The sequence below is a fragment of the Centropristis striata genome, chromosome 6 (assembly GCF_030273125.1).
Source record: "Centropristis striata isolate RG_2023a ecotype Rhode Island chromosome 6, C.striata_1.0, whole genome shotgun sequence".
Taxonomy (NCBI): Eukaryota; Metazoa; Chordata; class Actinopteri; order Perciformes; family Serranidae; genus Centropristis; species Centropristis striata.
In genome coordinates this window covers 39,460,412-39,484,954 of record NC_081522.1, presented here as the reverse complement: position 1 = coordinate 39,484,954, position 24,543 = coordinate 39,460,412, and the positions used below count along the sequence as shown (strand labels likewise).

Here is a 24,543-nt window from a genome sequence, read left to right as displayed (position 1 = left end):
AAAGACTTCATAACATGGAAAAATGACCAGAAAGACACAAAATTAGACAAAAAAGACACAACAATAGTAATGAAGGAATTAAAAAAACGCCAACTGTCAACAAAGAGGCACAAAACAACCACAAAGTGACACAAAACAACCACAAACAGACATGAAAAAGACCAAAAAATGACAAAAAAAAAGACTTCATACAGAAAAAAATTGACCAGAAAGACACAAAATTACGACGGAGAGACGAAATGGTAAAAACAAAACACAACAATAGTAATAAAGGAATGAAAAAAGACACAAACTGTCTACAAAGAGACACAAAACAACCACAAACAGAAAAAGACCATAAAATGACAAATCAACCAGAAAGACAAAATTAGACAAAAAAGACACACAACAATAGTAATGAAGGAATTAAAAAAGACGCCAACTGTCAACAAAGAGACACAAAACAACCACAAAGAGACACAAAACAACCACAAAGAGACACAAAACAACCACAAAGAGACACAAAACAACTACAAAGAGACAAGAAAAAGACTTCATCTGGAGAAAAAATCGACCAGAACGACACAAAATTAGACAAAATGACACACAACAATAGTAATGAAGGATTTAAAAAAGACACCAACTGTCAACAAAGAGACACAAAACAACCACAAAGAGACACAAAACATTTCCCACACAGAAACACACTATAACAGCCTCAGAGAAACCATCACATCACACTCTCCCCTTCGGAGAAAACTTTTTAAATCTATTTTTTGTTGATCAGAGCTGTAAATGAGAGTTCATTAATCTACGGAGCCTTTTGTCTTCTCTCTCTCTGTTAATCTATGAAGAGGCTTTGGGCGGATGGTGAGTCATGGCCGTGTCTCACCAGTATGAGCTCATCGCCGCTCAGCTCTCGGGTCCAGTAGGTTTTGGGGCCGTCGCCGTCCACCAGAGTCTGCTTACAGTACATCTTGTTCTCTGAAACCCAGGTGGCCAGGCTCTGCAGGGGGAGGGAGAACACTGTTAGAATGGGAAAATAGGCTCCAGGGTCCCCACGAGGCTCACACATGCCCACTTTATGCAGATACCTTGTAGTTGCACCAAAATCTGGCCTATTATCCTTTAACCCTGTGGAGTGTCCAAAAGCTCCAAATAATCCAGACTTGTTGCCTCCATCAGACTAGAAAACAAAGCAGCGTGGAGCCCTACTGTACATTTACCTCTAAAGTTCTGGCTGTAAACTCCATGAGGCCAGTTTCAGTTTGATGATGATATACCAAGTAAAACTGGAGACAAGCTCAAATAGATTTAGTATCAAATGATAGAACTGGATGGAACCCTCTTATATGGTAGATTTGACACCTTTGGTCACATTTGACACATTTAAAATTCTTTATTGAGCATGATAGTGTTTTGAAAGTAGAAAAAATGGATGGACTTAAGGACTAAAAAAGACAAAAAACGACCAAAAAAAGACACAAAATGACAAAAAAAGACACAAAATTACCAAAAAAGACACAAAATGAGAAGACAGAATGACCAAAAAAAACCCACAGAAGACACAAAATGACTAAAAAAAGACACAAAATAACTAAAAAAGACACAACAGACACCAAATGACCAAAAAAGACACAAAAAAGACAGAAATTACCAAAAAAGACACAGAATGACTAAACGACACAAAATGACGAAAAGACATGAAAAGGATTCAAAAATGGACAAAATAACCCAAGACTCCATAGAGTTAATCTTTGTGCATCCTGGGTCCCTAAACAGTCTGTAAGCTGCATAAATCGATTGCTACATTGATTTCATATATGCATATCATAATTTTGTAAGACTTTTCCCCCCCTCTAAACGTTTGAATAGCCACCTTACAAAAAAAACTAGATGCAGAGCTCCATCTCAGAATAATCTCAGATGATATAAACCACTTGTATGAGACATCTACTGCTGACCTACTGTCTCCCCCTAAACACCCAAATTAAAACTGAGAGATGAAGCAGAAGAGGTTAAAGAAATGATGAATAATTGAATTGTTGACACACAGCCTCATGAAACTTTACAACATGGGTCTCAAACTCGCGGCCCGCGGGCCAGTTGTGGCCCTTGTGATGATATTTTGTGGCTCCCACCTTGATATGAAAGTTTAATGTGAGTTTTATATGAATGGCACTTTACCGTGTTGTGTGTGGAAGGTCCCTTTAATTTTTTTTTTAAATAATTTGGTGTCTTTTTTTAATAATTTTGTGTCTTTTTTAATAATTTTGTGTCTTTTTTAATAATTTTGTGTCTTTTTTAAATAATTTTGTGTCCTTTTAATAATTTTGTCTTTTTTTTGGTAATTCTGTGTCTTTTGTTGGTCATTTTGTTTCCTTTTTAAGTAATTTGTTTTTTTCTGTCATTTTGTGTCTTTTTTAAAGTAATTTTGTCTTTTTTCAGTCATTTTGTGTCTTTTTTTGGTCATTTTGATACTGCCTCCAGCGGCCCCCAGGTAATTTGAGTTTGAGACCCCTGCTTTACAACCACCAACTAGAGACCTGGAGCATTCAGAGGATGGATGGCTGACACACTGGACTCACTATAAGCAGCAACACAACACAAGTGCTGACATACAATCACACAAAATGCACAAATCCACTAAATGTCAAACGTTTCTGAAACCAGATCACAGCATGAATTATTCTCTGGTGTTCTAAAGGTCTTGGGGTCTGAATATGGGATTCTGGAGGAGTTTTATACATTTTTAACAGATCTTGGCATAAAAAATGGCAGAATTAATGACTCAAATAATATCACAGTCCTTTAAAAATAGCATGTGTTTGATGCTGATTCCTCCCTGGCCGGCCATCAGCAGCCGAGTGAAAGAAAAACATGATTAGTGTTGTGGTGGGCCGGTCTGTCGGGGTCTCCCTTCTGATAATTCTTCAACAATATTTCAGATGACTTCAACAGGATTAGTCAGACTTTGACTTCAGGGCTAATTCCTCCTGAAGTCACTGACTCAGACAGCTCTGAAATCATAAAAGAGCGAGACAAAGGTGACCCCGTGGCGCTAATTTGTGTTAATGGAGAGGATTTATCATCTGGGTGAGTTTAGGGTCCATTAACTGCTCATATCTCATTAGCTCAGCGCCGCTGTGTGAGGGGACAGGACTTACATACTGTCAGGTCTTTGTTCAACATGGAGCTGGAGGCAGTTTAAAGACCTGAACCTTATCTGGTCTGATTATTAAACATAAACAAAGGAATCGGTGGAGTTTAGAGGAGCTGGTCGGTGAATCTTTACGCTAAGCCAGGGGTCTCAAACTCAAATTACCTGGGGGCCGCTGGAGGCAGCATCAAAATGATTAAAAAAGACAAAAAAATTGCAAAAGAAAAAGACACAAAATGACAGAAAAAAACTGAATTAATTTAAAAAGACACAAAATGACCAAAAAAGACACAAAATGACAAAAAAGACACAAAATGACCAAAAAAAGACACAAAATTATTTTAAAAAAGACACAAAATGACTAAAAAAAGACACAAATTACCAAAAAGACACAAAATTACTCAAAAAAAGACACAAAATGACCAAAAAAGAAACAAAATGACAAAAAAAGACACAAAATTACCAAAAAAAAGTAATTAAAGGGACCTTCCACACACAACAAGGTAAAGTGCCATTCATATAAAACTCACATTAAACTTTCAACATGATGGTTTAGAGAAGAGGACTTTTCCTGATGGTTAAGAGGACTTTTCCTTTTGGTTAAGAGGACTTTTCCTGATGGTTAAGAGGACTTTTCCTTATGTTAAAAGGACTTTTCCTGATGGTTAAGAGGACTTTTCCTGATGGTTTAGAGGACTTTTACTGATAGTTTAAAGGACTTTTCCTGATGGTTTAGATTACTTTTACTGCTGGTTTAAAGGACTTTTCCTTATGGTTAAGAGGACTTTTACTGATGGTTTAGAGGACTTTTACTGATAGTTTAAAGGACTATTCCTGATGGTTTAGATTACTTTTACTGCTGGTTTAAAGGACTTTTCCTGATGGTTTAGAGGACTTTTCCTGATAGTTTAAAGGACTATTCCTGACGGTTTAGATTACTTTTACTGCTGGTTTAAAGGACTTTTCCTGATGGTTTAGAGGACTTTTCCTGATAGTTTAAAGGACTATTCCTGACGGTTTAGATTACTTTTACTGCTGGTTTAAAGGACTTTTCCTGATAGTTTAGAGGACTTTTCCTGATGGTTGTATACCATCAAATGTCAAAAAGACTTAATAGAGAGAAAAATCGTCCAGAAAGACACAAAATTAGACAAAATGGTCCAAACAAGACACACAAAAATAGTAATGAAGTAATGAAAAAAGACATAAACTGCCTACAAAGAGACACAAAACTACCAAAAAAGACACACAATTAAAAGATGAAAAACAGGAAAATAAAATAGGCAAAGCCCACACATCTCTGAATCCGCCCACGCTGATGGTTGGAGGACTTTTTCCTGATGGTTGGAGGACTTTTCCTGGTGGTTGGGTTCAGTATCTTATGAGCAGCAGCCTCAGTTTCTCAGAGGCAAATGTTAATCACCATATCAAAGGTAAGGAAAGCCATCACGGATCCCTGCAGGCTGCCAAGCTGAACAACAGCAGGGCTTTTCTGCAGAGCTCCCTCTGATTTCTCTCCACTAATAAAGCCCGAGACCCAGAGAGTCGATTCGCCACGGCTCCATTTTAACCTGAGCATCCGTCTCGGCCTCTGACTCGGATGGATTTTCTCTCATTCTCTCTGTCACGCATTAAGTCACAGACTAATTCTCACCCATCGTCTTTCTCTTCCAGAAAATCACGCCGGAGCTTGTGCACACACATCTGAGAACAAGAATAATTCTGCTTTGTTTTTATATTGTTTTTCTTATCAGAACATCTGCAGCCTTTGGCTCTAGTTCAGGCTTTCCATTATCAGACACAAACAGTGCGTCCGTCTCATTTCCTGCTCGGTTTAAAGTTTTTATGTTGGATTTATACAACATTTCTTTCAGAGCCCAAAATAACACACTCCCTCCCTCTCGGATTCATCTCTTTCCACAGTTTGATCACATTATCTCCCTCGTCATTTCCCCACTCGCTGCAGCAGGACACAAATATCAGGCACAGCGGCAAATCTACTCCAAACGTCACATTAGAGTGAAGACGTGCAGAAGCTGCAGCTTCCATTAGAACTGCTGCAGGGGAGGACTCGGGCTGCTGGAGGCAGACTCGGGCTGGTGGAGGCAGACTCGGGCTGTTGGAGGCAGACTCGGGCTGTTGGAGGCAGACTTGGGCTGTTGGAGGCAGACTTGGGCTGTTGGAGGCAGACTTGGGCTGTTGGAGGCAGACTCGGGGTTGTTGGAGGCAGACTTGGGCTGTTGGAGGCAGACTTGGGCTGTTGGAGGCAGACTTGGGCTGTTGGAGGCAGACTCGGGCTGTTGGAGGCAGACTCGGGCTGTTGGAGGCAGACTCGGGCTGTTGGAGGCAGACTTGGGCTGTTGGAGGCAGACTCGGGGTTGTTGGAGGCAGACTTGGGCTGTTGGAGGCAGACTTGGGCTGTTGGAGGCAGACTTGGGTTGTTGGAGGCAGACTCGGGCCGTTGGAGGCAGACTCGGGCTGTTTGCTGGACTCGGGCTGTTGGGGAGGACTCGGGCTGTTGGAGGCAGACTTGGGGCTGTTGGGGGCAGACTCGGGCTGGTGGAGGCAGACTCGGGCTGTTGGGGGCAGACTCGGGCTGTTGGAGGCAGACTCTGGCTGTTGGAGGCAGACTCGGGCCGTTGGAGGCAGACTCGGGCTGTTGGAGGCAGACTCGGGCCGTTGGAGGCAGACTCGGGCTGTTGGAGGCAGACTCGGGCTGTTGGAGGCAGACTCGGGCTGTTAGAGGCAGACTTGGGCTGTTGGAGGCAGACTCGGGCTGTTGGAGGCAGACTCTGGCTGTTGGAGGCAGACTCGGGCCGTTGGAGGCAGACTCGGGCTGTTGGAGGCAGACTTGAGGCTGTTGGAGGCAGACTCGAGGCTGTTGGAGGCAGACTCGGGCTGTTGGAGGCAGACTCGGGCTGTTGGAGGCAGACTTGGACTGTTGGAGGCAGACTTGGGTTGTTGGAGGCAGACTCGGGCTGTTGGAGGCAGACTCGGGCTGTTGGAGGCAGACTTGGGCTGTTGGAGGCAGACTCGGGCTGTTGGAGGCAGACTCGGGCTGTTGGAGGCAGACTTGGGCTGTTGGAGGCAGACTCGGGCTGTTGGAGGCACACTCGGGCTGTTTGCTGGACTCGGGCTGTTGGGGAGGACTCGGGCTGTTGGAGGCAGACTTGGGGCTGTTGGGGGCAGACTCGGGCTGTTGGAGGCAGACTCGGGCTGGTGGAGGCAGACTCGGGCTGTTGGGGGCAGACTCGGGCTGTTGGAGGCAGACTCTGGCTGTTGGAGGCAGACTCGGGCCGTTGGAGGCAGACTCGGGCTGTTGGAGGCAGACTCGGGCCGTTGGAGGCAGACTCGGGCTGTTTGCTGGACTCGGGCTGTTGGGGAGGACTCGGGCTGTTGGAGGCAGACTTGGGGCTGTTGGGGGCAGACTCGGGCTGTTGGAGGCAGACTCGGGCTGTTGGAGGCAGACTTGGACTGTTGGAGGCAGACTTGGGTTGTTGGAGGCAGACTCGGGCTGTTGGAGGCAGACTCGGGCTGTTGGAGGCAGACTTGGGCTGTTGGAGGCAGACTCGGGCTGTTGGAGGCAGACTCGGGCTGTTGGAGGCAGACTCGGGCTGTTGGAGGCACACTCGGGCTGTTTGCTGGACTCGGGCTGTTGGGGAGGACTCGGGCTGTTGGAGGCAGACTTGGGGCTGTTGGGGGCAGACTCGGGCTGTTGGAGGCAGACTCGGGCTGGTGGAGGCAGACTCGGGCTGTTGGGGGCAGACTCGGGCTGTTGGAGGCAGACTCTGGCTGTTGGAGGCAGACTCGGGCCGTTGGAGGCAGACTCGGGCTGTTGGAGGCACACTCGGGCTGTTTGCTGGACTCGGGCTGTTGGGGAGGACTCGGGCTGTTGGAGGCAGACTTGGGGCTGTTGGGGGCAGACTCGGGCTGTTGGAGGCAGACTCGGGCTGGTGGAGGCAGACTCGGGCTGTTGGGGGCAGACTCGGGCTGTTGGAGGCAGACTCTGGCTGTTGGAGGCAGACTCGGGCCGTTGGAGGCAGACTCGGGCTGTTGGAGGCAGACTCGGGCCGTTGGAGGCAGACTCGGGCCGTTGGAGGCAGACTCGGGCCGTTGGAGGCAGACTTGGGCCGTTGGAGGCAGACTCGGGCTGTTGGAGGCACACTCGGGCTGTTTGCTGGACTCGGGCTGTTGGGGAGGACTCGGGCTGTTGGAGGCAGACTTGGGGCTGTTGGGGGCAGACTCGGGCTGTTGGAGGCAGACTCGGGCTGGTGGAGGCAGACTCGGGCTGTTGGGGGCAGACTCGGGCTGTTGGAGGCAGACTCTGGCTGTTGGAGGCAGACTCGGGCCGTTGGAGGCAGACTCGGGCCGTTGGAGGCAGACTCGGGCTGTTGGAGGCAGACTCGGGCTGTTTGCTGGACTCGGGCTGTTGGAGGCAGACTCGGGCTGTTAGAGGCAGACTTGGGCTGTTGGAGGCAGACTCGGGCTGTTGGAGGCAGACTCTGGCTGTTGGAGGCAGACTCGGGCCGTTGGAGGCAGACTCGGGCTGTTGGAGGCAGACTTGAGGCTGTTGGAGGCAGACTCGAGGCTGTTGGAGGCAGACTCGGGCTGTTGGAGGCAGACTCGGGCTGTTGGAGGCAGACTCGGACTGTTGGAGGCAGACTTGGGTTGTTGGAGGCAGACTTGGACTGTTGGAGGCAGACTTGGACTGTTGGAGGCAGACTTGGGTTGTTGGAGGCAGACTTGGGATGTTGGAGGCAGACTCTGGGTTGTTGGCTGGACTCGGGCTGTTGGAGGCAGACTTGGGTTGTTGGACGCAGACTTGGACTGTTGGAGGCAGACTCGAGGCTGTTGGAGGCGGACTCGAGGCTGTTGGAGGCGGACTCGAGGCTGTTGGAGGCAGACTTGGGCCGTTGGAGGCAGACTCGGGCCGTTGGAGGCAGACTTTTTTGCGACACAAAAGTGCAACGAAAAAATCTCCAAGTGCAGAACTCCCAGTTTCTGGACTGATTGTTTCCATTAGAAGCTGTGGCACTAATGGATCCTTCACCAAGTCCTGCTCCTTAACTCTTCGTTAAGCTCTGTTTCTGACCCGTTTGCATTTTCCCTGTTTTTAAACTTCAACACAGCCTCCCGTTGTAGTGTAAATCCGTTGAAAATATATATGTAATATAAAGAAATTAATGCATGATTGCATGACCTGGCACAAGGTAGGATTTCAGTTTTTATGGGAAAGGAAAAACTCATTAGACAAGTCAGCCTAGCATATCTGTAGCGGATGCTCTGGTTGATACGATAACATTAGAATCGGGATCTGACCTCCCAAGTGTGCTCTTACATCAAAAGTGGAACATAACAGGAAATTACAGGATGTTGAACTTTAGTTACACAGAAATAATGACGCACAAACCTGAAAACTAAAAAAGAGAAACACAAAGCGTTGTCTCCTCAGAGTTGTCTGTCACCTTTGGCATCTGTATCTGTTTTCGATACTTAAAAATAAATCCCGCACAAGGCTGTAATTTGAATCTACCTGGTTGTCAAGTGTTTTTCTTTAAAGATTTTCTACGACACCGTTTATAACAAACTTGTGTAACCTTTGACCTCTTCCAAGGACCGTTGACGATAACACTGTTTTTACAGTTTTTTTCTCTGATAAATGTTTGATATTTTTGGCGTCTCTCTGCCCAGAAGTGACCTGCTGTCTTGTTGGTGAATTAAGATGAAAAAGTTTTGTTTTTTTTAAACTCTGCATCCATTATCGACACCGTGACCTCATCATGGCGCCCGTCCGTCTCTTCCCGTGGCCCCGGCGCCCTCGCTCAGATCAACCGGAGCTTTTTAACCTCGTGGCGCCGTTAATCAGCCCTCGGCTCCTCGCCAGGCTCAGATCAGCGTGTAATCCCTTTTAACCGCGGGAAGCCGGCTGAGGCCAAAACCCTCCGAGTGCTCGGCAACCGCTCCACCTGAGAGTCCGCCAACACCCGTCTGACCAGCGCCAGAGCCGGCGGGCGGCGCCTCCTGCAGGTCGCCTCCTGCAGGTCACCTCCTGCAGGTCGCCTCCAGTCCTGCGTGTGAGCGCCACACAGGAGCACAATGTGCTTGTTGCCGAGCGACGCCGCAGATTTCATCTCGGCTCAGAATAATAAACCAAATCAATCTTACAGTGAGATCTTGTTAAGATTATGGAACTGTGACGGTGAAGATGAACGTGACACTTGTTTTCTGGAGAAAGAGTTTAATCTGATCAGAAGCCGACAGATCAGAGTCACACGTTGTTTGGTTTCAGAAAATGTAAAAAAAAATAAAAAAAATAATATAATATATGAATCAGAATCAGAATTGTGTTTATTGCCAAGTAGGTTTCACATACAATTATAATTAAAAAACAGATATAAGAGAAAGAAAAAAAAAATATTTAGTTTTTCACTTGTGTCTCTTTTTTCTAATCATCCACAACTATTTTTATCAGACTAAAGCCACCATTTTATTTTTATTTTTTAACATTTGGATTTTTTATTTTATTAAATGAATATTGTAAACAATTAGTACACTGTAAAAAAAAATGCACTGTAATATTTTTAAAAATACAAAAATTAAAATTAAATAAATTAAATTGCAGTGAAGTCATTTTACACACACACACACACACACACACACACACAAACATATATAATATATAGACATAATTTCTTTATAAATATGGTTAATATACAGTGTATTTAACTTACATATATACATATATATGTAAATTTATACAGTATGTAAATATATACATACATATATATGTGTGTGTGTGTGTGTGTGTGTGTGTGTGTGTGTGTGTGTGTATGTGTGTAATATAATTATATATATGTAAATTAAATACGCTGTATATTAACCATATTTTCTAAAGAAATGATGTGTAAACTAACTTGTTTACTGCTTCATTCAGCTCATTTCAGTTTTCTGTCCCTCAACTTCACAGTGTTGATTTAAAGAATAATTTGAGAATAATTTGTTTAAACCCACACAAAGACGTTTTAATGTTGTGAATTCATTGTTTGTGACCTCAGACTGCAGCTCTCTATGCTCTCCTCCTCATCTCACCATGATTGACACATTTTTCCTGATCAACCTCATTTCTGCAGCGTCAGAACCGTCACCCTGTCTGTAATAAATCACCTGATAACTGACCTTTGTCAGATTTAAATCACCACGACAACGACTCGGTCTCAACACCTTCCACGACGCTCAAACCCAACAAGTCGATGTGTGGTGACAAGTGGACTGGAGGCGTCGTCTCGCCTGCCCATTACCCAGCATGCCCCGGGGCACAGACACTCTGTCTCCCTGGACCAGAAATAGGTCACGTCTGTCCTCTGACTGAGTTCACACCGTCACAGGAAACATAAAGACAAGAAGATGGATTTCAGCCTGATGTGACCCAAAGTCTCTTCTTTACACTTCACTCTCGTTTAGTTATCGCTCCCGAGTCTCCAGAAGACTTGTTGCCTCCATCAGAGTATAAAACAAAGCAGCGTGGAGCCCTACTGTACATTTACCTCTAAAGTTCTGGCTGTAAACTCCATGAGGCCAGTTTCAGTTTGATGATGATATACCAAGTAAAACTGGAGACAAGCTCAAATAGATTTAGTATCAAATGATAGAACTGGATGGAACCCTCTTATATGGTAGATTTGACACCTTTGTTCACATTTGAAACATTTAAAATTCTTTATTGAGCATGATAGTGTTTTAAAAGTAAAAAAAAAAAATTGTGTTGGACTTAAGGACTAAAAAAAGACTCAAAATGACCAATAAAAGACACAAAATGACTAAAAAAAGACACAAAATGACCAAAGGTCAAGGTCAAGGTCACGTTTATTTATAGAGCACTTTATATACAACCAAGGTTGACCAAAGTGCTTTACATAACTGAATCACAACAAAAAATCCAATGCAATACAAGATACATAATTGAATAACAATAAACTCACAAAATAAAAATAAAAGACAATTTAATCTAATAATATATGACATGAGATGTGCAATCCAACACAACACACAGAAACAAACTTTCTTCTCACGCAGGTTCAAAGGCCTGGGAGAAAAAATGCGTCTTGAGAGAAGATTTAAAATTGTCCAGTGTCTTTGACGACCGGATATGCAGCGGTAAACTGTTCCACAGCTTCGGGGCAGCCACTGCAAAAGAGCGATCGCCTTTAGTTTTTAGCCTGCATTTAGGCACATCCAGGTAGGACTCATTTGCAGACCTCAGAGCTCTGGTCGGTCTGTGAATCTGTATCAGCTCGGTCAAATATGCTGGAGCCAATCCGTTTAAAATTTTAAAAACAAACATCAGGATTTTAAAATCTATTCTGAAACGGACAGGAAGCCAGTGTAGAGAGGCCAGAACTGGGGAGATGTGTTCCCGTTTCTTTGTGCCTGTTAAAAGACGCGCTGCAGCGTTCTGTACGAGTTGCAGGCGTCGCAAAGAGCGCTGGTCTAGACCGACATACAGCGAGTTGCAAAAATCCAGCTTTGTAGAGATAAAAGCATGAATAACCTTCTCCAGGTCACTAGAAGAGAGGTACGGTTTTACCTTGGCCAGAAGTCGCAGCTGGAAAAAGGCACTTTTGACCACATAGCCGATTTGTTTATCTAGTTTAAAATCACTGTCGAAAGTGACACCAAGGCTCTTAATGACAGAGCACTTTTTTGAAACCAAGGAGGGGGGCAGAGCATCAGCACAGTCACTGTAATGATTATGACGCCCAAACACAATGACCTCTGTCTTGCTGTCATTCAGATTTAGGAAGCTGAGGCTCATCCAAGTCTTGATGTCAGCTATGCAGTCCAGTAAAGAGTGTACAGAGTCTTTACAATTCATTTGTAAAGGAAGATAAATCTGAACATCATCAGCGTAACAATGAAAAGACACATTATGTTTGCGGAGAATGGAACCAAGGGGCAACATGTACAATGTGAACAGTAAAGGGCCTAGAATAGACCCTTGAGGCACCCCACAAGTAAGAGGGGTCACACTAGAAGAGAAATCTCCCAAATGCACGGAGAAACTCCTATCGGTCAGGTAGGACTGGAGCAGCATGAGGGCAGCACCCTTGATACCAACATGATGCTCCAGGCGTGAGAGCAGGGTCCTGTGATCTACCGTGTCGAATGCAGCAGTCAGATCCAATGTCACCATGATGGCAGCACATCCAGAATCAACAGTTAAAATAAGATCATTAAAAACTCTTAAAAGGGCAGATTCTGTACTATGACGAGGTCTAAAACCAGACTGGAACTTTTCGCAAATGTCATTTTTTTCCAGAAATGATACCAGCTGGGTAGCCATTACCTTCTCTAACACCTTGGACAGAAAGGGGAGTTTAGAGATAGGCCGAAAATTAGCAAGGATGGATGGGTCAAGGCTAGGTTTTTTGATAAGTGGCTGCACTGTAGCATGCTTAAAAGGAGCGGGAAAACAGGCTGAGCTAAAACAAGCATGAAACAGTAATAAAATGAATGAGCCCACAGAATTAAAAACCTTTTTTAGGAGACGAGGGGGAAAGCTATCAGAAGGGGAAGTTGTGGGGCGTAGTTTCTGCACTACATCCAACAGCTGAGACAGCGATAAAGGTTTAAACTGGTCAAAAACAGCAGGGCACATCGGGGAGCTGGAGGGGTCAGAGGCAACAAGAGGCGGTACTGATCGCAGAGCAGAGATTTTGTTGACAAAGAAATCAAGAAAACTGTTACAGAGAGCAGGTGATGGCACAATGGGATCAGTGGTGCATGGGTTTACAAGAGAGTCCAGAACATTGAACAAAACCTTTGGCCTGTTGATGTTGTTTGAGACAAGGTTTGAGAGGTAACCTGCTTTGGCAGCTTTAACAGCATTCTGATATTCCAGAAGACAGTCCTGCATTATTCCACGAGATACGTGTAGCTTATCTTTCTTCCACCTCCTTTCAGCACGCCTACAGGAGCGCCTGAGAGCTCGGATAGAGTCATTTATCCACGGTTCAGACAGGGCCTTGACAGATTTTTTCCTCATAGGGGCGATAGAGTCCAGGATGCTAGTACATTTTGTGTCAAAAATAGCTACAAGCTCTTCAGGACACAGACAACCCAGCTCATCCATGTGTGAACTTACAAAATCATCGAAAGCCATGGAAAACATCAGTGTAGTATCCGAGTTTATAACACGGTAACGACGAGGAGCAGGACGAGTTTCAACAACAGAGCAAGGGACAGTAGCAGAGAACAACACAGGCAGGTGATCAGAAATGCAAGCGCTACTACAGATCTCGTCCACAAAAACAGGCACTCCTAGAGACAACACTAGGTCTAATGTGTGTCCTTTTTCATGTGTTGGGCCAGAAACCCACTGGGTCAGGTTAAAAGAGTCGATCAGAGATAGGAAGTCCTTTACCAGAGGTTTGGTCTCACAACACACATGGATGTTCAGATCACCTTGAATTAAAACATGTTCATAGTCAACCATAACACCAGAGAGGAAACTTTCAAAATCCTGTATGAACTCCTTATTATGTTTCGGAGGACGATACACTACTGCAAACAACATTGGAGGAGAACAATTAAGTTCAAAAAGCTGCAGCTCAAAACTGGCAAATGTGACAGATGGAATCTGCCGACAGTGGAAACAGGATTTATATACACAAGCTACTCCACCACCCTTCCCAGTCGTCCGCGGAGAGCTAAGAAAAGTAAAGCCAGGAGGGAGAATTTCTGAGAAGGCTATGGACTCACCAGCATGTATCCACGTCTCCGTCAGGCACATAAAATCCAGTTCACGGGATGTGAAAAAATCGTTCAGGAGAAACGTTTTGTTTGCTAGCGATCTAGCATTAATCAAAGCTATCTTCAGTGTGACCTGGGGAGTCACGGTGGTCGATGTCGCGGCACGGCTCAGCGGGCGGAGGTTTGTGCGCACAACGCCGCTTCTGCGCGCTCGGTGGTGTCCAGGAGAAAACGCCGACGTCAGGCCATGGACGGCTGGAGCCACCGGGGGTCCGGGTGAAGCAGCAGGGAAGAGCAGCGGACTGGGCGACAGCGTCAGACCGGGAGAAGAGTAGCTTTGCATCAGTAGCAGGCCCTGAGGTAGAGAGATCCTTTTCGGGCCGGCAGAAAACGTCCATTCGGAGGCACCAGCAGGAGGGCTGGGAGCTACAGCTCGTATCCAGGGACTCCTGAGCTGCAGTGAACATCTCACAGCAGAGGAATAACACAGACCTTCACGTCTGAGGCGAGGGTCGGACACACAGGAAGCCGACAGGTAAGCCTTAACTTTCACCAGCACACCGGCCCGTTTCCCTCGTCTTTTTTGCCGCTTCTTCCAGGGAGTGGCGCAAGGTGTGCGGCGCAGGTGAGCTGGGATATCCGCCAGCAGGGGAGGGAGATTTGCGGTCCAGTCCGCCGGATCGTGTCTTCTCAGTTCCGTCTCAGCAGAGGCTCGGATGTTAAGAAGAGTTTGGCGATCATAAATAAGTAGAGCCGACACATTCGGACAGCAGAAACAGATGAACAGGGCAACAGCAAACAATACAACCAACAGCGTCTGACGCGACCGACGAGCTGCCAAACATACTGGCGCCATCTTGTCCATTCAGACAACCAAAAACGACATAAAATGACTTACAAAGACACAAAATGATTTAGAAAATGTACAACATGACCAAAATTGTTGGTTCTAAATGTTGATCCAGTAAGTCAGAATAAAAAATCAATTATTATTATCAGGTCATATAGGTGAAAAAATATACCTACATGGTATTTAAACATGTTTTAAGTGGTGAATACAGGCAGGATGGAAAGATTCAGACATGGAGGAAACAGAACAAAACTCCAGAGAGTTAACCCCATGACAGCAGACTGGTTTTAGGACATGTAGAAAAAAATTATTACCAACTTTTTTTTTTCACCTTTTAAGGCAACTCATGACCAAAAAATTGATATATAATTTTCATATTTTTTTCATTATTATTGGTCAATTTTAGTCAAATATACAAAATTAGGCCTCATTTCAAGAGGAAAATAAATACATAAAACCTGAATATGACCACAGGTGTGATTTTTTTTTCTTTTTTTTGCTGACATCTAAAAACGGACAATGTTTTCAAAACATAAGTTTCACTAAAAGTTGACATAACCTACTCTGTGCATTCCCATCAAGAAATTATTCAGGTCTGGTTGCAGCAGCGCTCGTCTCTGCAGGAAACCTTCTGGCCTAAAAGATCCAGTTTGTAGACAAACCACCTGATTAAACTAATTAAACTAATGTAGTTTATCAGTCAATGAGCTGCTGCTGTGTGTGGGGACATGTTGTTGTTGTTTACCTCACTGAGACCAAAACAAAGTGTCTCCTTCTGTCTGGTTGCTAGGCAACGCGGTGATAAACAGATGTTAATGTAAACCATGTCGTGGTGAATCAGCAGCAGCTTCTTCTTCTTCACTCAACTCACATATCTCCTCCATATGTTTACTGAGGAAGAATATATATGTACATTCTTCAAAACACTATTTATTCATGAAATAAAAGTCGCCTAAAATAAGAAAAAGAAGCCATTAATGTTTATTTTATATTTTTGTAACTTTTATTTATGAAATAAAGGTCTATATATATATATATATATATTTGCTCCTGTGGAGACTTTTATTTCATAATTCAAATGTATTTAATTAATTTAAGGGGCTGTTATCTCATAAATAAAAGAAGTCACTTAAAAACAATTAGAATAAATTTTTATATTTATTGCTTTATTAATTTCAGCACTTTTATTGGCATTTATTTATTGTAGGGACCTTTATTTCATAGATAAAAGTAAAAAGTATATATTAATGGCTCAGTTTTCTTATTTTAAGGGACTTTGATTTCATAAATAAAAATAGTGTTTTGAAAAATGTACATCTATTTCTATTTCTTCCGTGTGTGTGTGTGTATAAATATATATATAAAAAACACAGAGTGCATATAGTATAGTGAATATATATATATATATATATATATATATATATATATATATATACACCTATATACTATAGTCACTCTTTGTGTTTTTCCTGTTTTTAAAGTCCCGTCATGTTAGAGTTTTGCACGTATCTTCTCAGAATTTTAAATGAGTTGAGAGCCTCGAGATCCCCTGATGTTCCTGAAGGATAAAGAATAAAAAGAGTAACTGTCTGTCTGTCTCTCTGTCTGTCTGTCTGTGTGTCTGTGTGTCTGTCTGTCTGTCTGTGAGGAGGTGAGACAGGTTGGTCCCTCAGGCTCTAACAGCTTCACACAGAAACTCTGATCCAGCTGACGACGTGACCACGCTACCAATGATCACTCTGCACACACACGGATTAATATTTCATTCACCCTTCTTCAACGATAACACTCAGACCGCTTTGAAGACCTTTAACACACACACACACACACACACCTACACACACACACACACACACAGAATACAGAGTGTGTGAAAGACTCCTTTAGAGTTCTGCAGATGTTGAAGTTTCTCGGCTGTTAAAACAGATTTAACATTTAACATCATCACAAGAAAACGGTTCAATACACGTCCAGGAATTGTGTTTATATTTCATGAAGAATATCTGTGCTGCACACACACACACACACACACACACACACACACACATACACACACACACACACACACACACACACTTCAGCTGCTTGTATTACATCAGTTTTTTTGGAAGCTTCTTCTGCAGAATAATCCAGTCAGATAAATAAAATACTGCAGTAAAAGAACTAATAGACACTGTTTTAAAACTCTAATTCACACATAAATACACTTTTATATCATGTTCATAATTTTGTTTTTATATTGTTATTTTTGTTATTGTCATTATAGCTTGTTGTTGATGTTATATGTGTGTTTTTTCTATTAGTTTGTTATTACTTTCTTATAACTAACTTATAAGAGGAGGAGTAGAGGAAGAGGAGGAGGAGGAGAGAGAGAGGAGGAGAGAAGAGGAGTAGAGAGAGAGAGGAGAAGGAGGAGAGGAAGAGGAGAGAGGAGGAGGAGGAGAAAGGAGAGAGGAGGAGAAGGAGGAGGAGGAGGAGCATAACTTTACATTATGTTATCTTTGTCATTTTATGTCATTATAACTGTGAAAATAAATAAATAAACCTAACTTACTGAAGTAAAGAACAAAAGCATCAAAATGTACTTAAAGTACCAAAAGTAAAAGTACGTGTTATGCAGAATTTTATATATTTATTGCATTTATATTATATTTAGACATTTATTTATGTATTTAACCCATCTCCGGCTATTTTGTCCATTTTTTAATACTTTCATTCTGCCACTTACAACATGTTCACCATGCCATGTTGGTGTCATGTTTTTCAGCAGAACCTCACCTGTACGACCTGGTTATTATTTATTTCACTTGACTCACATTTTGAACCCAAAGGAACCAAAAAAAACCCTAAAATCTGAACTTTCAAAACACAATCATGCTCAATGAAGGATTGTTAAATGTTGCAAATCTGAACACACGTTGCAAATAGAAACATATAACAGGTAAAGTGAGGATAACATCTACAGCAGGGGTCTCAAACTCGTGGCTTGTGGGCCAGTTATGGCCCTCGTGACGATATTTTGTGGCCCCCACCTTGATATGAAAGTTTAATGTGAGTTTTATATGAATGGCACTTTACCGTGTCGTGTGTTGAAGGTCCCTTTAATTACTATTTTTTTGTGTCTTTTTTTTTTAAAATAATTTTGTGTCTTTTTGGTAATTCTGTGTATTTTTTGGTAATTTTGTGTCTTTTTGGTAATGTTGTGTCTTTTTTAAGTAATTTAGTCTTTTTTCAGTCATTTTGTGTCTTTTTTTTTAGTAATTTTGTGTCTTTTTTGGTCATTTTGTGTCTTTTTTTGGTCATTTTGTGTCTTTTTTCGGTCATTTTGATACTGCCTCCAGCGGCCCCCAGGTAATTTGAGTTTGAGACCCCTGCTCCAGAGAGTGAAACTGTAGTAGTTTGAGTCGTACCTTGCACTTCCTCCCGTCCACCGTCTCCTCGTCGTACTCTTCCCCGATGTGGAAGTTGATCTCGGTGGTGCGGACGCTGGTGGAGGTCTTGATGTAGAACTGCTCGCCGTCCTGACGGATCTCCACGTGAGGGTTGGAGGCTGCCGCCACCGCCACCTTCCTCAGCATGGTGTTCACTCCTGAGAGGAACCAGCGGAGAACATCATCATCACGTTAGTACACAGGGTTTACTGCCTCTAAGTACAGGACGAGGTGATAATATAATAGTTTTTCATTAGTTTCAAATTCAGTTTGTTTTAATGAGTTTTTAGAGTGAGTTTGCTAGTTTTAATTAGTTTTATTTTTTAGGAAAATGCTTAGTTTTAGTTTGGTTTTTATTAGTTTTAGTGTTAGTTTTAGTTTTTTTGTAATTAGGGCCTCGGGGCAATCGCACCGAGCACTGGTCCCCTACAGCAATAGCTGTAGGGGACCAGTATATAGCACTTTGCCCTGAGCACTACTGTTATACTGTGGATTTCTTCTTCTTCCTCTTCCGGACGCAATTTCGGCCCGCTACTAGTCCTACAACTTGAAGAGTTGCAGGACAAATTACATATCAAATCGTGCGGTTTGATCGGGATCGGTGTGCTATTACTTTTCTCTACGGAATACGAATTTTTCGTATTTTGCGTCGCGAAAAACTGCCCAAAATTTTGCATTGAAATGAATGGGACGGGCGACAAAAAATGAGTGAAAAAGAACAATAATTGGAGATTTTTAAACGTCTACTTCTCCGGCATAATTTCACCTAGAGACTCCATTTAAACTTTAAACAGTAGACACAAGTCTTGTGTATTGGTGTATTAATCCACGTTTCGATAGGTCATATAGTTTTATATCAATCCATGTTCAATGACCATGATCATTTTTGGAGAAATTCTGAGATTATAATGGGTGTGTATTGCACGGAATGTTCATGTCACAGTGTGTGACGAGTGTAGAGGGAGAGGTAAAACTGTCAAAAAATAAATTTTAAAACTGCGCTCAAGGCCGCAAATTCCACTCTACAGAAATAATTTATACATAGAAACGTAGGAAAATTTGTCTTCTCACTCACAATCCTCTGGTAAAGCTGTCAGAGTTATAGTTTGGGCGTAAGACGCAGAGATGCTCCACCAACACCACCAACAGCCTCATTGGCTCCCATATTAAAAACGCAGGAAGATGTCTGAGCTGTCTGAGATTAAACAGTTTTTTTAGATCGCTCTAACAAAGCTATTTTTAAATTTTTCTTCACAAAAAACATATGTAGACGTTCAGGAAGAACTCAGGACGCTCAAAGTGAAGTCGGATCAATGATAGGTATTATGGTTTTGCCAAAAATGCTGTCTGTTCGAGGCCAGAAATTCCAGTCCTGGACCTCTGTCCACTGGCTGCTGTCACAGGTGTCAGTTAATTCTGTTGATTGCTTTGATCTTTATGTGATTTTAATTACACAGACAAACACACACACACACACACACAAACGCACACACACAGGTAACTTTATGCGATTTTCGCTACACACATACACACACACACAAACATTTTGAGGTTAAAGGGCATAGTTTGAAATCTCTGAAGAGTCTCATCATAGTGTACACACACCGGCAGTAGCCCCCGTGGCCCTTTCAAAATTTCCCCAGAGGAAATTTTCTAGTTCTATATTTTATACTAAATATATTTGAGCTTATCTCCGGTTTTACTTCATCATCAAACACAAACTGAAGCAAAACTTTAGAGGGAAGCTGACGGCAGGAAACACTGCTGAGGGTTTCACAGCGTGATGACATCATCAGGTCATGTGACCCGAGGATTAAACCTGCAGTGTAAACTTTTGTCTCCATCCACTCCCAATCCTGAGCTGTGGAGCCTATGCGGTAGTACCAAAAACTGCAATTCAGTGAACCTTACGATGTCCTGCTGCCACTAGGGGGCGCTGCTTTAATTTTTGAGTGTATCAGATGCAGCAGAACTAGATTATTTGCATTGCACGTAATTTAAAAGTGTTTTCACGGTCATTTTGTTAACGATTGTTGGTAACGGTGATATTTATTTGGCTTACCCAGAAACATCCAATTTCTCCCAAAAAACTCAGCAGCCCCCATTACTTAATTGTGTTATTGTTTTACCGCGAGGAGATCCAAGTGTTTGAGGATTAAACCTGCAGTGTTAACTTTTGTCTCCGTCCACTGGAAGCGTGAGAGGTTACCAAACGGCAACCCAAGCGGCAACCTCCTGAGAAGTCCTGAGCTGTGAAGCCTATAATGCGGTAGTACCAAAAACTGCAATTCAGTGAACCTTATGATGTCATGCAGCCACTAGGGGGCGCTGCTTTTATTTTTGTGAATATCAGATGCAGCAGAACTAGTTTTTTTTGCATTGCACGTAATTTAAAAGTGTAATTTTGTGTAATTTTAACACAGATTAAAGACACGGGGCTTGTTTTAATGGTTGCAGACTGAGGTCAATGAGAGTTGTAGATAATTCCTCCTTAAATCAACTTTAATCATGAGAGATGAATGTGGAATAAAGGATGTAAACAGCTGCATCTCTGACACAAATCAGCACTAAAAGCAGGAAAAGAGAGCGAGAGATGAGGCTTCTTTTTGTTCTGTTGGTGCTAAAATTTTCCAGAGCATTCTGTTGTTTTGCTGCTCTCCCCTCGACCCCTCCCAGTCTCAGACCTCTGCAGGCCCTCATGCCAGCTCCGATCAGACTCCAGACCTTAAATATAGAGGCACGTGCTGGCTGCACGTCTCTTTGTGTTTCTGGGAACAGGAACCTGAAATTCTAACAAAGAATGACAGCAGATGTTTTACAGACAGAAATCTGTGGAATTTGGGCGCTGAAGTCTGTGTGAGGGATTATTTCGCCCCCAAAAAACCTAAAATAAAGTGTGGAGGATGTCGGGGCAGGTGGGCGCCGGCTCGCCTTTTGTCTGGCGGGGCGGCGGCGGTCCTGCGGGTGGCGCCGCCCGGCTCCTGGTCACACTTTGTCATGCCCGGTTTCACTCTGCAAGGCCATCTGGCTTCATGTCCTGCCAGAATCTTTTTTATTTTACCACCAGAAATATCAGAATATCTTTGCATATAATGTTTCCCCACCTCGTCCTGAGAGATCGCTCTGAGACGGCTCGACCCCGCCCTTCATCACGCCATCCTGTGTTTTACAGCATTAATATGGATGAGCATCTGATGTCTCAAAAGATTGGCTTGGATTTTAACAATCAGACTTTTTTTTGCCGAACCTCAAAGCTTTTCGCCCTAACCTTACACTGTATTTATTTATTTTTTTGGCGAAAAAGACACAAAATTATTTAAAAAAGACACAAAATTATTTTTTTAAAAAGACACAAAATTACCCAAAAAAGTAATTACGTAAAGGGACCTTCCACACACAGCAAGGTAAAGTGCCATTCTTATAAAACTCCCATTAAACTTTCATATCAAGGTGGGGGCCACAAAATATCATCACGAGGGCCACAACTGGCCCGCGGGCCGCAAGTTTGAGACCCCTGGTCTAGATGTTATCCTCATTTTACCTGTTATATGTTCTATTTGCAACGTGAGTTCAGATTTTAGCGTTTTCACCAAAAGGTATTCATTAAAACAACAGTCAACAGATTCATTGAGACTGAAAATCATTATTTGGGGCATTAATTGGATCTTTCAAACTGTCTTTTCAAACTTCACTGGCGTTAGCGTCCTTTAGCCGACTCCGGTAAACCAGAGGCTAATGTATACGGTTAAAACAATACACGGTTCGGAAGATAAGAAGTTAGACTTTAGTTTTACACCATTTAATTAATTGGAGGCATAACATGATCATTTATATTAGTAGTTAATGTGAAATTTTGATAGGATCTTAGCCGAACTGTGTCCGATTTGGGATACAGTTAGCTCACAGCTAATTCACCGGCATTAGCTTCCTTTAGCCGACTCTGTTAAACCTGAGGCTAACGTACAAGCTTAAAACAATATACGGTTCGAAAGATAAGAAGTTAGACTTTAGTTTTACACCATTTAATTAATTTGAGGCATAATATGATCATTTTTATTTAGTATTTAATTTGAAATTTTGATAGAATCTTAGCTGAACGGTGTCCGATTTGGGATACAGTTACGCTAGAAAAAACATAATTTATTCTTAACTGAAATACAGATATTTACTCTATATTATCCATATTTTTATTTTATTTTTTTTATTTTTCTGCTCAGTCATCTGGGAACCTCGGAAACGTTGGTTTGTGGAAGTTTGAAGCATCAAGTTCGGTGTTACGTCTGTCTCCATGTTTGTTTATTGAAACAGCAGAGAGCAGATCAGACTGTAGAGCAGCGAGGACGGAGATCTAAACATAAACTAAATGTTCAGTCATGGAAAGAATTATTAGACCACCTTGTTCTCTTCAATGTCTTGTTCACTTTAATGCCTGGTACAACTAAAGGTACAAATATAATGATAACAGCAAAAATAAGAGTTTAATTTAAGAGCTGATATCTTGACATTTTCCATGGTTTTCTTGTTAAGGATTTTGGTTATTATCAATAATACCATGGAAAATGTCTAGATATCAGCTCTTAAACTCTTATTTTTGCTGCTCAAACCAATTATTGGATTAAAAATTATCATCAGCACACACACACACACACACACAGATGAGATCAGCTGCCTGGTTACAGCAGAAACCTCCCAGTCAACAGATCGTTGTGGCCGTGTTACCGTCAGCGAGCTGCTGATGTCAGAGCGAGAGACGAGTGATCTGCTGCGGCAGATGTGACTCAACGTGTTCACGGATGGACGACGTGCTAAAATACCGCCAGGAACACTTGTTGTTATAAACAAACGAGATTTATTTTGGTGAATCAAACATTCATCAACAAGTTGCTCCACATATTGTCCTGTCCTCTCCTCTCTGCTCTGTGTAAACAGCCTCTCCTGTCCTCTCCTCTCAGCTCTGTGTAAACAGCCTCTCCTCTCCTGTCCTCTCCTCTCTGCTCTGTGTAAACAGCCTCTCCTGTCCTCTCCTCTCTGCTCTGTGTAAACAGCCTCTCCACTCCTGTCCTCTCCTCTCTGCTCTGTGTAAACAGCCTCTCCTGTCCTCTCCTCTCTGCTCTGTGTAAACAGCCTCTCCACTCCTGTCCTCTCCTCTCTGCTCTGTGTAAACAGATTTTTAGTGAATATTTGTCACGTTTTTGATATGTATTTCATAATTTAATTTGCTTTTGCTCTATCCATCCATCCATTTTTATTTTTAATTGTAAAGAAGCTACATCTATTGTGTGAAAAAGCTCTATAAAAGTATCATTGACATTAATAATAATATGTAAAAACAAGCACTGAAACAGACCTTATTATCAAAATTAAGTGTTAAACTGCCCCAGACAGGAATAATTTAGTATAAATCTGGAACTTCTTGATAAACAGTAGAACCTGGACTGTGTTTCACTGAGAAAAGTCAGCGTTGCCCTTTGATGGAGGGGTTAATATTAATAATAATCAACAGTTCCTGGAGAGTTTGTGGAAGCTGTCCTCCCAGCGGGACATTATTCTAAAGACACACAGCCTTTTGATGTGTCCGGTCTGTTTCATTCGTCCCGGCGTGACGAAACGCTGCAACACAATCGAGTGACCCAGTTAAAACTGGTCCAGATCTGAAGCATCACAATCATCAGTTAAGGGTGAAAAAAGAGCGAGAGAAGATAGGACACGGGGGAGCAGCGGCGGGCTCCGGAGACCTCCCCTGGCATGGCTAATGCATGCCCTACTTAAACGCTTTACATGAATAATGTTGCCCCCCCTCCCCTTCTTTCTCTCCGGTGTAACAATACCACGTCTGTTTGGGCTGAATTCAGCATCCAGAGCTTCATATCTCCCGTAAAGCCGACGGGATTTCCCCTCCAGCAGCATCTCCTGCAGCCTCCTCTTTCCCAGGGAGCTTCTCCCAACAATAGCATGTTGTTGGAAGTCAGCAGGAGCAGAAAAGCCTTTTTTTATAAGGAGCTACAGTAAAAAGAGAGAGAGGGGCTTACCCAGGGCTTTGAGAAGTTCATCAAAATTCTCACTCTTCTTCATCTTCCAGGTGCCGGCAAAGTTAGGCATGTCTGCTGCAGAAAGGACCTGTTCCTCCTCGCTGTGATGCTCTCTGACTCTGTGTCACCTCCTCCTGATGATCGCCTCCTTATCGTCTCCTTATCGTCTCCTTATCGTCCTCTTGATCTGTCTCCTCTGCTCTGCCTTATTCACCCCGGCTCCTTGGTGTCGGTCTGGTCTGGTGTGGTCCGAGCGCCTCAGAGTGCCGGCTGCAGTCTGCTCTCTTTTATAGCTTCTGTTCTTTAATGGGAGTCGGAGAGGTCCCTCCCCCCTGGAAGCTGTCC

At 43.0% G+C, this 24,543-nt stretch overlaps 1 protein-coding gene across 1 annotated transcript in view; it reads right to left on the bottom strand.

Annotated features, from left to right (window-relative positions):
* crabp1a (cellular retinoic acid binding protein 1a) overlaps positions 1-24,543 on the bottom strand; it is a 33,212-nt gene extending 8,669 nt beyond the window's left edge. Inside the window, exons 1-3 of the mRNA XM_059335599.1 lie at positions 24,199-24,543; positions 18,149-18,327; positions 872-985 (exon numbers count right to left, since the gene is read on the bottom strand). Coding sequence (XP_059191582.1) covers positions 872-985; positions 18,149-18,327; positions 24,199-24,268 — 363 coding nt within the window. The 5' untranslated portion in view covers positions 24,269-24,543. The remainder of the gene's footprint in view (positions 1-871; positions 986-18,148; positions 18,328-24,198) is intronic.